Here is a 16,068-nt window from a genome sequence, read left to right as displayed (position 1 = left end):
GCCCACAGCAAATATCATTCTCAATGGAAAAACACTGGGAGCCTTTCCCCTAAGATCAGGAACACGACAGGGATGTCCACTCTCACCACTGCTATTCAACATAGTGCTAGAAGTCCTAGCCTCAGCAATCAGGCAACAAAAAGAAATAAAAGGCATTCAAGTTGGCAAAGAAGAAGTCAAACTCTCCCTCTTTGCAGATGACATGATACTGTACATAGAAAACCCAAAAGACTCCACCCCAAGATTGCTAGAACTCATGCAACAATTTGGCAGTGTGGCAGGATACAAAATCAATGCCCAGAAATCAGTGGTATTTCTATACACTAACAATGAAACTGAAGAAAGTGAAATTAAGGAATCAATCCCATTTATAATTGCACCGAAAAGCATAAGATACCTAGGGATAAACCTAACCAGAGACGTAAAGGATCTATACCCCAAAAACTACAGAGCACTTCTGAAAGAAATTGAGGAAGACACAAAGAGATGCAAAAACATTCCATGTTCATGGACTGGAAGAATTAATATTGTGAAAATGTCAATGCTACCCAAGGCAATTTATACATTTAATGCAATCCCTATCAAAATACCATGGACTTTCTTCAGAGAGTTGGAACAAATCATCTTAAGATTTGTGTGGAATCAGAAAAGATCCTGAATAGCCAGGGGAATATTGAAGAAAACCAGAGCCGGGAGCATCACCATGCTGGATTTCAAGTTTTACTACAAAGCTGTGGTATCAAAACAGTGTGGTACTGGCACAAAAACAGAATAGAGAATCCAGAAATGGGCCCTCAACTCTATGGTCAACTATTATTCGAAAGCAGAGAAGCAGAGAAGACTATCCACTGGAAAAAGGACAGTCTCTTCAATAAATGGTGCTGGGGAAATTGGACAGCCACATGCAGAAGAATGAAACTAGACCATTCTCTTACACCAGACACAAAGATAAACTCAAAAAGGGGGAAAGATCTAAATGTGAGACAAGATTCCATCAAAATCCTAGAGGAGAACACAGGCAACACCCTTTTTGATCTTGGCCACAGCAACGTCTTGCAAGATACATCTATGAAGGCAAGGGAAACAAGACCAAAAATGAATTATTGGAGCTTAATCAAGATCAAAAGCTTCTGTACAGCAAAAGAAACAGTCAACAAAACTAAAAGACAACCTACAGAATTGGAAAAGATATTTGCAAATGACATATCAGATGAAGGGCTAGTATCCAAGATCTATAAAGAATGTATTAAACTCAACACCGAAGAAACAAACAATCCAATCATGAAATGGGCAAAAGACATGAAGAGAAATCTCACAGAGGAAGACATAGACATGGCCAACATGCACATGAGAAAATGCTCCGCATCACTGGCCATCAGGGAAATACAAATCAAAACCACAATGAGATACCACCTCACACCAGTGAGAATGGTGAACATTAACAAGACAGGAAACACAAATGTTGGAAAGGATGTGGAGAAAGGGGGACCCTCTTGTACTGTTGGTGGGAATGTGAACTGGTGCAGCCACTCTGGAAAACTGTGTGGAGGTTCCTCAAAGAGTTAAAAATAGACCTGCCCTATGACCCAGCAATTGCACTGCTGGGGATTCTAAAAGAGCACCTGTCAACTGTAAGTGCAATACATACATCAGGTACCAACACTCACAATGCAAGAAGGCCTGTGATAGCTACTGACTTATATTGTTTTGTTTCAAAACCCTTTTCTATTTTAAGATCACCAAGAGATAAATTTCAAAATAATTTTTTTATTCACTTGCTTCCCACTCTTCATCATTTACATGAGGAAGCTATCCTTGGGAATCACTCTCCAGAGCCAGTGTTATTTCTAGGCCAGTCCAAGGTTAAAGGGACTAGGATAAGGTTGCCCAAAACCTGAGAGATTCTTCTGGGAGATAATATATATGCAGTGTATCACATAGTACTCTTGAGACTTTCCTAAATTTGTTGTTTTATAGCACTTCGTCTGCTAACACACCAGGTTTATAGTTGAAAGATAATTCTCTCTTTTTATAAGCTGCAGGGGAATTGGGAAATATGTTTGTCAATATTGTTTTATCCACAGCACCACCTGACGTAGAATCAGGACATTTTGATTCTCAGATGAGTGTCTAGCCTCTGGGATGCTGCCCAATGAAGACAGTTATGAATTGCCTCTCTAACTTAAAGCTTGCTATGCTGACAATACTGGCAGCAGCAGCAGCTGCAGTTGGGAGTTTGTAGTGGTCTCCACCCCAGACTTTCCAAATCAGAATCTCAGAAGGTGGGGCCCAGGGGAATGTGCTTTACAAGTTCTTCAAGTAATTCTTAGTATGCTCAAGTTTGAGAAGCACTGTCCTGGGGTAAATTATAAATGCAGTTGGACTGCCTGAATTGGAATTGTTGCTCTGTCATTTAACAACTATGTGATTCGGGGAGAGTTGCTTACCACCTCTGTGTCTCCATTTCTTCTTCTGCTAAGTCATAGGTTTGTTTGGGAAGATCAAGCTTTTAGTATACTGAAAGTGAATAGAACTTAATAAAAAGTAAGTAAATACTATTGCTATTATTAACATTGTTGTTGCTGTTGAATTAATCTTACCATCTTCAGCATGTTGCTGGCTGATGGAACTACTCCTCTCCTGAGGGTGTTATGTACAGTCAGGATTTCTTCTTGGACAGTTGCCAATTCAGTGAGGAGTGTATTATATGGAACTGAAGCTAGTTTTGCCTGTGATCAGAAAATTATTTATTAGTCTTACTTCTTTTATGTGTAATTCCTCATGTATTTTACTTATAGGCCTATATCAATATGAATTTATAATTTATATTGAATAGACAATAATATTTAGCATTTAAAAATTTACAATTGCTCAAAGGATTAGTTTCCATTTCTCTAGTGCTAGTCTTGTGGGTTTCTTTTTTTTTTTTTTTTAAGAGTTTATTTATTTATTCATGAGAGACACACAGAGAGAGGCAGAAACATAGGCAGAGGGAGAAGCAGGCTCCTAAGGGAGATCACGCCTTGAGCTGAAAGCAGATGCTCAACCACTGAGCCACCAGTGTCCTATCTTGTGAGTTTCTGAATGTCATCTGACATTATATAAGTACCGGATATTCTGTGATTAGGGTTTTTCAAATTTGTAATTGGTACCTTGGGCCATCTTAAAGGACTTTTAATCAAGCAATATAAACCACAGTGGAAGGTATCTTGATATCACACCTTTACTGACTAACTCCTTTTCTTGGCTCCTATCCCACCCCATTTCCTGCAGATGTTCTCTTTGCTTCCTAGATAAATCACTTGCACTTGAAAAGTGGCTACTGGGGGATCCCTGGGTGGCTCAGCGGTTTAGTGCCTGTCTTTGGCCCAGGGTGTGATTGTGGAGTCCTGGGATCAAGTCCCACATCAGGCTCCCTGCATAGAGCCTGCCTGTGTCTCTGCCTCTCTCTCTCTCTCTGTTTCTCATGAATAAATAAATAAAATTTAAAAAAGAGAAAAGTGGTTAAAGGATGTGTCTAACTTAAGATATTAATTATTGAGTACAAAGCCTCCAGTGTCTTCAACTCAGATTCTACCTTTTTGTCTTATTGCATATGAAAAAACATTCACATTTGCATACATATGTATAAGTATAAAATAGAATTCAGATCAGCTACAATCCAGAATTCATGAGTATTATTTTGTTTACCCTTTATCTTGCAACTAAGAAGAAAACTAAACAGCCTTAATATTTTAGGTTAGTATTAATTGCTATAAAGAGCAGCTTCTTGTGCGTATGTGTGTGTGTGTGTTATATCACATGCACTTCATTACTTTTGTTTAAAAAGTGGCAAAACATATGTAGTATAATTTGAGTAGTATCTATTCCTCAAGTACCATAGGGCTATTAGTAATTTCTGAATGGATAGGATCCAGTACCAACCTTGCTTAATTATAGTAGTTATTGTCATTTATTTTATATCAACATAAAATAGGAATGGGGAAAAAACATAAATATGGAATCCAGAAGATCCCTCTAGAGACTGTCTCTTGTGGATATTATTTCCTCAAAAGCATACTCATGTGGTACTATTTTGCTCCCTACTGCAAGAAGCTCTGGTCTAGACTAGAGGAGAAGTGGGGAACCACAAGAATCCCTTTATCATTTCCAGATTATTACTTTCGTTCGCTCCTCTGAACTCTGCTCCAGGGAAACTCACAACATATTCCTCTACCATCTCATACCTGAAAATTGATTCCCCTAACATTTTCCTGTCACTTCTTCTTATTCATTGAAATTGGGTCTCCTGAAACAAATTCATCTTGTCTACTTCCATTTTTGTAGTTAACTCAAGGGATTTCAGCATTCACATGGATGATTCCAGCCATCTCATATCTCAGGCCTTTGAATTCTTCCTCTCTTAAACCTCTTCTCCAAGTCTCTTTAGTCTCCACCATGATGGTCACAATCTACATCTCATAATCACTCCAAATGCCAAATTACCTGGTCAAACTTTTCCCTATCTGATCATGATTTCCTGCTTTCCAGATAGCTAAGGTCATCACTCTATTTTCAACATAATATAGCATTCTAGTTCGTTCTTCATTTTCTCTATTTTCAATATTGTCTTTTCTTTCTTTTCTATTCATGTTCTCTTATTTCAACAACTTTCTTGCTAAAATAATGAATACTTTTCTGCTCATCGTCATTTAAGAACACTCCCACTTTGGAAGGGATCAAAAATTTCCCTGCCTGCACAGAATAAGATAAACATTGGCAGATAAATATCCCACAAAATGCCAGATATTGGCATATCATCCCAAATCCTATGTCTAATCTCAAACTGTCCCTGAATTTTGCTCATCAATTCTACTAATTTATCTGGTTAACTCACTTTGTCTTCACAGTGTTATTGCAAAACTTGTGCACTCAACCCCAATTACATTAACCTCTCTCAATAGATTCTGGTATTTCCTCCTTTCCTCAGTAAAGAGATGCTATCTGAGGGCAGCTGTTTCAACTTCTCTTGGCCGGTCTACCTATAGGCTTCTATCTGTTCTCATTCTTTCCTCCTTATCTCTTGTGGTACTACTGAACAGATTATACTTTCTTGTTTTTTTTAAACCATTTTATTGAGGTATAATTAACATGTGAAAGCTATACATGTTTAATGTAAACAATTCAATGAGTTTGGGTAAGTATACACTTATGAATCTATCACCACCATCAAGACAAGCAAAAGATAAATATATCAATATCTCTCAAAGTTTCCTCCTGCCCTCTTTACAATTAATTATTATTATCTTGTGTATGTTGTAAAAGCATTTAATATAATATTTACCCTCTTGGCAAATTTAAAACTGGATTTCCACATGCAAAGGCTTGAAATTAGACTCTTATGTCACACCATACATTAAAATTAACTTGAGGGATCCCTGGGTGGCGCAGCGGTTTGGTGCCTGCCTTTGGCCCAGGGCGCGATCCTGGAGACCTGGGATCGAATCCCACATCAGGCTCCTGGTGCATGGAGCCTGCTTCTCCCTCTGCCTATGTCTCTGCCTCTCTCTCTCTCTCTGTGACTATCATAAATAAATTAAAAAAAATTAAAATTAACTTGAAGTGGATTAAAGACTTAAATGTAAGACCTGAAACCATAAAACTCTTAGAAGAAAAAATAAGGAAAAAGTTCCTTGACATTTATCTTAGCAAGCACAGACAATAAAAGAAAAAATAAACAAGTAGGATTGTATCAAACTAAAAAGCTTATGCACAGCAAAGGAAACAATCAGAAAGATAAAAAGGCAACTTAATGAATGGGAAAAATATTTCAAGCTATATATTTGATAAGGAGTTAATATCCAAAATATAAAAGGAACTCATATGACCTATCAGCAAAACAAAACAAAACAGCAAAACAAATAACTCTCTAAAAAAAAAAAAGAACCTAAACAGACATTTTTCCAAAAAAAAAACATAAATGGCCAATATATATATGAAAATGTGGTTAACCTCATTAATCATCAGGGAAATGAAAATGAAAACCATGATATATCACCAAATACCTGTTAGGATGGCTATTATTAAAAATAAGATTTCAAGTGTTGTTAGGATGTGGAGAAAAGGGAACCCTGTAAACTGTTAAGACATAATGGGAAAGTGACCTAAATTTCTGTGCCTCACTCTTCTAATTATAAAATGTGAATAATCGTCTTTACCAAGTTGGGTTTATATGAGGATTAAATGAGTCACTCTGTATAAAAGCTTAACATAGTGTTAGGAAGGAGAATAAGTGCAACATAAAGACTGATAAAACCATAATCATATCCAGAAAATATAAAGTAATATGTATTTCCTCTTCACCAAGGAAAGAATTGGTAAAAACTCATGTAAGCAAATCAATCTCTGATTGTTTGGTGAAGGATCTGGATTCTTTGGCGGGTTCACTGGCTGTGGTTTGCCAACTCTTGGTCTAGAAAGTTGTAAAGCAAATTCTAACTTAATCTGCCTGCAATAATTAAACTGTCATACAATAGGGGAGATAAAATCAATGTGGTTCTCAAAAAAAAAAAAAAAGACATAATGGAAAATATGCCATAATGGAAAATAGTAGGACAGTTCCTCAAAAAAATTAAAAGCAGATCATTCTTTCAGAAACTATTTCTCTCAGCCCCGGTGGTGCAGTGGTTTAGCGCCGCCTGCAGCCCAGGGTGTGATCCTGGGGGCCCCGGATCGAGTCCCACATCGGGCTCTCTGTATGATGCCTGCTTCTCCCTCTGCCTGTGTCTTTGCCTCTCTTGGTCTCTATGAATAGATAAATGGAATCTTAAAAAAAAAACAAAAAACAAAAAACAAAAAACACTATTTCTCTCCAATGTTATTTACTCCATTTTCTTCCACATTTCCCCAAATCTCACATTACTCATTATTTTTCCATTATAATTAATCTCCTATTACTCATTATCATTCCAACCATTTTTTTATCCTTTCTGTTGGCATTTATTCATGATAATGTTGCTCGTAACTTAAACAAACAAAACTCTTCATTTATCTCACTTCCCTATTGCATCATGGACTTTCTACTTTCCTTCCCTACCAAAATTCCTGAAAAATTTGCAAGTACTGACTGTCTTTAATTTCCCACCCTCTAAGTAATATTGTCTACATTCATCCTTCCCCTATGTGTTCCACTAAAACCAACGTTCTATACCAGGAATGGTATACCTCCTCCTTAAATAACTTCTTCCTCCTCCCATGCAATAAGCAATGTCTAGAGAAATTTCTGGTTGTCATGACTGAATTAGGATGAGTACTCCACCATCTTGTTGATAGAGGCCAGTGATTTTGCTATACATCCTTAAAAGGCTCAGGAAAGACTCCCTGAGAATTATTATTAATAAAATAATTATTCCATAACAAAGTGTCAGTAGTTCTGAAGTTGAGATACTTTGCTTTGAAACAACTCCTATTAAGGTCACTAACAAGTTTAATTTATAAATTCAATATTTTTTTACTGTTTCATTCTATTTGATCTGTTGGCTGCTAACTCCGATGCCTAAGCTCCCAGTGTAGAAATAGTCTTTCCATTTAAGGGACAACACATTCTTCTAATTTTTCTCCTATCTCTCAGACTTCTTGTTCTTCACCTGGACTGACGAGCTATAGCCTGGCCTCCTACTGGCCTTCTAGCCTTCAAATACATCCTATCACCTCTATACCTTCCTTCCTATTCCCCTATCCAGTCTTTCACAATTTATTCTCCAGTCATCCACCAGAGTAAACATTTCAAAATACTGAAATGATGGAGTCCCTTTCCTTTTAAAAGTCTTTCAATAATTTCTTAGAAAGAAAAACTATTTTTTTACAAGGCCTATGAAAACTCTGCTGACCTCTCAGCCTCTATTGAAGACATGCTCCCCTACTTTTCTTTAGTCTCAGTGATTTTCTTTTAATCATTGTAATGTTCCAGTTTCTATTCTGCCTTGGAATATTTGCTCAAGGCTGTTCTCTTCATTAGTATACTTTTTCAGCTTGCTCTACCAAGTGATGCCAGATACCAGGCTGTCTCCTCGAATGTGGGCTAAGTGACATACACCAGCCAAGTACTGATTAGGTCTGAAAGGCAAAAGTTGCTTTCTCACTTTCTTCTTTCTCTCTGATAGTGTCTATACTTCAGATTAGCTTTTCCTTACTGTGAAGTGTGAAGACACCCCCCCCCCCAACAAACACACACTGGGGGAGTAAAATGGGAATAGAGCCAAAGGGGAGGAAGGAGAACTCTTTAAGATTGTACTTCCACTGTATTTGAGTATTATTGGTTATTGGATAAGAGTTCTACCTGGTTCTTTGGGGGAGAGGTGAGTGATAAAACCTAAATCAGTACCCCAATAGTCTGATGTATGTATATTTTAATTTATAAAATTAAATGTATATAGGTTTTAATTTATAAAGGTAAATGCCTCCCATTTTTGACTCCTATCTAGCACATGAAAACATAAAAATCACTCATTTTCTGTACCAAAGCTATTGACTTCAGTTCATCATAAAAATATTTTGGGTATTCTGAAAAAAAATGTAATATTTTTGTCATTGAGGCTACTTAGAGGTACATATCATTGGGTGACCAAAAATATTAAGGACTTCTTCTTTACACCATTGAGTGTTTTGTTTTTATTTTGTGATTGGTGAAGTTCTTGTCTTTAATAAGTAGTGAGGGGCAGGCTTCATATATTGATTACAGGCTTACAGTTCCTCACACTTCTCTTCTTGCTATTCACACTTTCATTTTATATTTAATTTTGATGTGATAAATTTTTGTTACAGTCACAAATCAGATAGTATAATTGGGATATTTATGGAATACTTGCTTTTTTGGGTAAAAAACAAAACAAAACAAAAAACCCACAACAGTATTTTTCCCATTTAGTCATGAGGAATGCATGTTACATTATAAAGAAGTTATTCCTGCTCTACATTCTCAGTTTTTTGAATCATCCAGAGGAGCTATAATGAAATTGGCATGAGCCCAGGAAGCCAAACTGGTTAGGTTAACTTTCATGTTCTTCCACTTCCCAGTTATCTGACATTGGCCAATTACTTCCCTTCCCTGTGTTTTGGCTCTTTTCTCTGCAATGGGAAATTAAGAATAGTACTTGCTCAACATGGCCTATGGTGAGACCGAGGTGAATAATGGGCCAAGTGTCCTCACAACAGTGTCTGTAACAAAATGAGTTCTACAGGGATAGCTCTTATCCTTTTCTGGAAAGTAATTTTGAAACATACAATCCTCACATACTCTTATAATCAAAATAGGCAGGAAGCCAGCAGCAGCAGCCAAATACAAGAAGTATTTCATTGTCACCCCTGAAAAGAAAACATAAATTTAGATTATTGTCAACTTCTGGGATTGTGTTTTATAATAAACCTTTTTTTCAAAACACTTGTGTGGTGTATTTGCATTTCCTGCAAAAAGAAATCTTCAGGATCAGGACAAAATTGAATATGTTAATCAGTGGAACCAACAGCGGAAGACAGAACTGTGGTGGGAAGGATAGATTTCATGTCTTAATGCCCAGAACCTTTGAATATGTTGCATTATAGGACAAAGAGAATTAAGGTAGCAGATGGAATTCAAATTGCTAATCAGCTGACTTTAAAGTAGGGAGGTTGGGGTGCCTGGGGGGCTCAGTTGGTTAAGTGTCTGACTATTGATTTCAGTTCAGGTCATGATCTCAGGGTCCTGAGATAGAACCCTACTTTGGGTTCCATGCTCAGTGGGAAGTTTGCTTAAGATTCTCTCTCTCCCTCTCCCAACTTTTTTGCATGACTGCATACATACATGTTCTTTTTCTCTCTCTAAAATAAATAAATCTTTAAAAACAAATAAAGTAGAGAGATTATCCTGGAATATCCATGTGAGCTTATAGGGTACTTACATTTAGAAGAGGGAATTAATGTCAGTGATGAATCATGAGAAAGACTGGACCCATCATTGCTGCCTTTGAAGACAGAAGAAGGGAACATGAGTCAAAGAATGTGAGCAATCTCTGGAAGTAGAAAAAGGCAAGGAAATGAATTCTTCCCTGGTGCTTCCTTGTTGAATCTTGATTTTAGCTTACCTGGGGAGACCCATTTGAACTTTTGACCTCCAGAACTCTAAGATAATAAATTTGTGTTGTTTTAAGACACTACGTTTATAGTAATTTGTTACAGTCACAATACGAAACTAATATAAAAACATAAGATTATATTTGAGTTCTCTATTGCCTATAGAGAAGAGATGTGATCATAGTCTTAGTAACTTATATACACGACTTAGAGATATTCTGTATATATGATCACTCTGCTAAGCATGGTTGTCATCGTGAGACAGGAAAATCAGAGCTAATATACCCTCTCCTTTATTTCTGTTTGATAAGGTTTCTGACTATAGGTTATTAAATTTACTTAGTATAGGTTATTAAATTTGGTTAGCACCTTCTTTTAGCAATCTGCCAAGCTTATTCTGAATTCATCCTGCTGAGTGGAAAGCATTAAAAACCAATAGTTTAGTTCATATTTTAAGGAAAAACTAAAAAAACAAAACAAAACAAAACAAAAAAACAGATGGAATGACTTGTGCAGAATAATACACATGATGTGATTTGCTGTTGTCCTCAAGCTTCTCCTGCCCACTGCCAAAGAGGGGGATTCTGTAAATCAGTTCTTTCAGGAAACATGAACACGCAGTCTCCTCTTTATCACTCTTTTTTTTTTCAACTCTTTCTTTCCCTTCTTCACTTTCTCCTTCTAAAATGTCATAAACCCTCAAAACTTTTAGATTCATAGTAATATAGCAATATAAATCATGAAATATGAATTCCATTCTTTTACTTAATCCTCAAAACATCCAGTAAAACAGACATTTTCCCTCTGAATTAACTGAAAAAAAATTTAAAAAGAGCTTCTGCAATATAGATTGATATATATTTCACAAACACATTAATATTTATACCCCACCCACACTTAAGTGTTATTATTCAAGTTGATCCCCATAATGAAGCTGTCTATAACTTCTGTTCTGTTTTCTGAGGGGAAATATGAGGTGATGGTGTGTATATTCTCATTGTCTTAATAGTTATAATTTTTTCTTGAGTATACACTAACATGTACCTTAATTATACCTCAAAAAAGCTGTTATAAAAGGTTTAAGAACTAAAAAAAAGTTACTTGTTTCACACCAATTGAACAATTGGCATTAATAATTTAGATTTTATCTTTCAAGTATTTTTTTCCTTATGTACAAATTTAGTACTTAGATTTACACATAGAAAAATTTATATAAAATATAGTATCCTCTTTTTCCCAGAATTTCAATTATTATACTGTACTTCATTGTTATTATACCTTATGCATATTTTAAAACAAATATCAAGCCATTTTTAGGATTTTTTTAAAGAATAATTACAGGATTTGCACTCCAAATTTGAAATCAACTGAATTTTTTAGAGTTTTTTTAAAGATGACATAAATCTAATTTTTTTTCTAAGTGTACCTGATACATAATAGTGTTTAATAGATATTTAATAAATTAGTTTTGCACAGTTGAAATAACTGGCTAATTCAGACACACACACACACAATCTAATAATTCACTATAGTGCAATATAATAAAACTTATACTGGTCCTGGAGCTAAAATACTGCAGTTTTATCCTAGGATCTCCTATTACTTATGATGCTGGCAAATAACACGAATTCTCTGAAAATCAATTTCCTTTTGTTTAGAATGAAATCCAATATGATGGAAATACAGATGGCATATCAGGACTATATAAAACAATCAGCTCTTTAGAGTTTAAAATTTTTTTTTTCAGAATGCTGCAATCTGCTTAATGGGCTTCATAATCCAAGTTTAAGAGTATATCATATTTTATAAGCAGATTCTAATTAATTATGACAGAAGGTCTTTGAAAACATACAGTACTGCCCACGTTACTGTAAATATATAAATACACCTAAGATATTTTATATTCAAATATTTTATCTTTCTTCTGTGATAAACAAATTAAAAAATCATTATTTAATGGTATAAGATGCATAAGGAATTTGATACAATCCTGTATAGGGATGATTTAATGCCAGGATCTGTATCCTAAGCAAGAATTGAAAGCAATCACAAGATAACTATCAGGACTCTTGAGAATAATTATGGGAAAATTAGTGTCGATGGAAATCAGTTACCTTAGCATTTTTAGCTCCTCCAAGGAACTCTGACTTTTTATTTCAGTAGCATATAATTTATTAATTACTAGCTATAGCTTCCTTGGTGGCTGTGTAAAACATCCTTCATTTTCTTATTGATATATAATTGACATGCAATATTATATCAGTTTCAGGTATACAACATAGTGATTTGACATCTGTATACAGTATAAAATGGTCACTACAAAAAGTCATCTTACAAAGTTAACACAATGTTAACTATATTCCCTATGCTTTAATCCCTAAGACTTGTTCATTTCACAGCTAGAAATTTGTACTTCTTAATCTCCTTCACCCATTTCACCATCCCCACTCACCCCTCACGACCTCCCCTTTGGCCACTATCAATCTGTTTTCTATATCTACAACTCTAGGTTTTGTTTTGTTTGTTTTGGTTTTTAGATTTTGTGTAAAAGTGAAATCATGAAGTATTTGTCCTTCTTCATCTGACTTATTTCGCTTAGCAAAGGTAAGGGCAAACAAAAGCAAACTCAAAATTCAGGGGACTAAGCCAGAGGGTAAGTGCTAAAACAGAACCCTCAGGTCTTTGAGTCCAAGTTTTGGCTTGAGGTTTATGAATAGGTAAAATGTGCACACTCAACCAAAAACTCCTCAGAGAACAGAGGCTACAAGGAAAGGAGGAGGATACCTTTGTTTAAGAGTCAGACATACACTTGGAGCAACTGAATCAAAACATGAAGGTAAGGTTTACATTTGGGCATCAGTAGTATGTGAAGCATTTTTGGATGAGGATTGAATGCAGGTAACTATGAAGGTAATTCTGTTGGCCAAGAATTATTATGAAGTACAGATTTGGGGTCTGTAGAGACAGAATTTGAGGGTCAAGCTGAAGGGATGTAAACCACAGGCAACAGGCAGAGATTTTGGCAAACAGGGAATCCTGCAGAAGTAATCCTGTACAAAGGTGTAGACAGAGAGGTTAGAATTGGAGAGCACGTCTCAGAGGTAAAGTAGAGGTTGTAGGGGTGGGAAAAGTAAGTGCATCCAGAGTGAGAGGTTTTGGGGATCAAGACTGAGGCATATTCACTAGAGTATTATAACAGGATTGGTCCTATGGCCTGGACCAGGGCTATACCTCCAGAACGGTCTGAATGATTGTCCATTGCTTGAAGGACTGCAAATCTAGGAACCAAGTGGGTCATTTTAACCAAGGAATTTTAGATGCATAGACTCAGGGAAGGGCAGTTTTTCTGAACAGAAGTATTACGGGAACAGCAGATATATCACCTCCCTGACTTCAGTATCAGTACCTGCTTAACACAATCATTTCACATGCAGTAGGCAATGTTAAGCCAAAACTCTTAAAATATTTTCAGATAATAATACCAGAAACTTGATACACTGATCATTTAAATTTGTTTTCCTTATATTTCTGTTTTCTGATTGTATTTCTTCTTAATATATAACTAGAACATGGATATTTGCAAATTTTTAGAGGAAAGATCAAGAATGAAGGAAAGACTGAGGAGAATGGATTATGGCCTTCTAACATGCCCTTGGGAATGCCTTCTCACATATTAACTTTTAGATCATGACCTTCCCAGAAAGCATTTACATGAAGTCCCTTCATTGTCAGAACCAAAGAAGTCATATGAATAAACTCTATAAGGAATACAACATCAATATTTTTTATCCTCTTTGCTTCTGTGAATTTGTCAATTTAAAAAAATTAATAAGGTAAAAATTTCATTTAGTAAAGTACCTAAATTTTAAGTGTACAAATTGACAAATTTGTGAATATGTATATACCTGTGCAACCACAATCAAAGCAACTAGGAGGATCCTTCATTCCCCTTTTTACTCAGTTAAGTTCCAAGAGTAAAAATCATTCTGGTTCCATAACTGTGGGTTAATTTTATCAATTTGAAATTTCATGTAGGTAGAGTATATATATTTTTGGTGTTTAACCCCTTCTCCTTAATATTATACCTGGGAGATTCACTCATGTTGCATGCAATGTTTATTTTTGTTAATAGTTGTGCAGTATCCTACTGTGTGTAGACAATACAATTTATTTACCCATTCTATTGTTAATGGAAGGTTCATTCATTTTCAGTTTAGATCTATTATGAATAAAACTTACATAAACATTTTGCCGATTTTGGTGCATATTATTATTCACTTTTTTAGGGGGGGGATAGATACCCAAAAGTGAAATTACTGGATTAAATGATATACATGAGTTTTCCTTTAGTAGGTATTATTAAATACTTTTCCAAAGGAATTCTAGAAATTTATACTTTTATCAACTTTACATCCTCACCCATACTCTGTATTCTCAGCTTTTTTTTTAAATTTATCCCTTATGTTTTTGTAATAGTATTTCATCATAGTTTTTAATTTATATTTGTCTAATTACTAATGTTATTGAATGTATCTTTATATGTTTATTAGCCACTTTGATATAAACTTTTATATATTACCTTTTGTGAAGTCTCTGTCAAATCCGTTGCCTGTTATTATAATTAGATTGTCTTTTTTACTATTATAACTGATTTGTAGGGATTCTCCATATGTTTTTGATATGAAGTATTTGTCAAATGTATGTGTTGCAAATATCTTGTTAGTCTGTGCCTTATTTTTTGAACTCTTAATTGTATCTTTTGTTAAACAAAAGATATTAATTTAAGTATGTCTGGTTTGTCTTTCTTTTTTTATGGTTAATGTGTGTGTGTGTGTGTGTGTGCATGTGTGTGTGTGCACATATGGGAGAAAGAGAGAGAGTAAGAGAGATCCTATTTAAGAAATTTCCATCATCCCAAAGTCATGAGTCATGAAACTATTTTCTTCTAGAAACTTGATTCAACATTGATGAAAATGTTGGAGACTTCTACTGTAAGATATTAAGATTTACTATAATACTGTAGTAATTAAGACCAAGTACTAGAGGCACAAGTATGGACATGGACCAAGGCAATACAATGGAATACATAAACAGATTCATTTATACACTTACCTGATTTATGACAACTCATGAAATACCTGGTGGCTCCCCAAGGTAAAATGTGAAAACAGCCTACCTTTAATTAAAAGAGAGACAGAGGGTCATTGCTTATTTGAGTTTGACTGGCGGGTTATTTTGGCAGCAGTGTCATCTAATTTCTGAAATAGAAGAGACCTACCTTCATACATTAGGATCTGTGTAACTACATGGTAATTGGCCCTACATGAAAAATAGTTTTTCTTCAATCTACTACAAGAAATTTATGGGAATAATCTGAATTACTAATATTACCTTACCTTTGTATGTATGTGTAAGTTTATTAATCCCTTACTAAAAGCATGGAAATAACAAGCATTTACTTTTAGATTTAATGGATGGTGTTAAAATAAGACCACGTATGCTCTCTTATTTTACATTGTGACAATGTGATTACATACTCATTTGTCATTAACCTCACTTTTCAAATAAGTAAACTGACACTTAAAGACAGTATACAACTTACCAAGTTCATACAGTGTGTAAAATTCAGTGTCCTGAATGAGAACCAGATATTTGGCTATATGGTGTGCTCTGGCTTTTAAACAATACCCTGCAGGAAAGATTTGCTCTATGAGGAAGTCAGTGCAAAGAAAATGCTTATAAGAGATCCAGGAATTTACAGCAGAAAAAGAACATGAGTGCATAGTAATGAGAACAAATCTAAAGACTGTGAAGATTGCAAGTCATGATTGTGTATGCATTTCAAGTTTAGGATCTAGACCACATCATCAATGGACCTCACCAGTCTTAAACTTCCACACATGGAACAAGTTGCAAAGATTAACTGCATGATTCAGTGGAGCCGCAATCAGATAACCAGAACACTGAAAGGGAAAGTGGCCC

At 35.3% G+C, this 16,068-nt stretch overlaps 1 protein-coding gene across 1 annotated transcript in view; it reads right to left on the bottom strand.

Annotated features, from left to right (window-relative positions):
- Nucleotides 1–13,384, bottom strand: part of CRISP1 (cysteine rich secretory protein 1) — a 30,991-nt gene extending 17,607 nt beyond the window's left edge. Inside the window, exons 1-3 of the mRNA XM_072831634.1 lie at nucleotides 13,318–13,384; nucleotides 9,275–9,342; nucleotides 2,601–2,729 (exon numbers count right to left, since the gene is read on the bottom strand). Coding sequence (XP_072687735.1) covers nucleotides 2,601–2,729; nucleotides 9,275–9,342; nucleotides 13,318–13,384 — 264 coding nt within the window. The remainder of the gene's footprint in view (nucleotides 1–2,600; nucleotides 2,730–9,274; nucleotides 9,343–13,317) is intronic.
- Between the last annotated feature and the right edge of the window lie 2,684 nt (nucleotides 13,385–16,068).

The sequence above is a fragment of the Canis lupus genome, chromosome 7 (genome assembly GCF_048164855.1).
Source record: "Canis lupus baileyi chromosome 7, mCanLup2.hap1, whole genome shotgun sequence".
Classification (NCBI taxonomy): Eukaryota; Metazoa; Chordata; class Mammalia; order Carnivora; family Canidae; genus Canis; species Canis lupus.
Note: the sequence above shows the minus strand (reverse complement) of the source record. Positions and strands in the feature narration are given on the sequence as shown.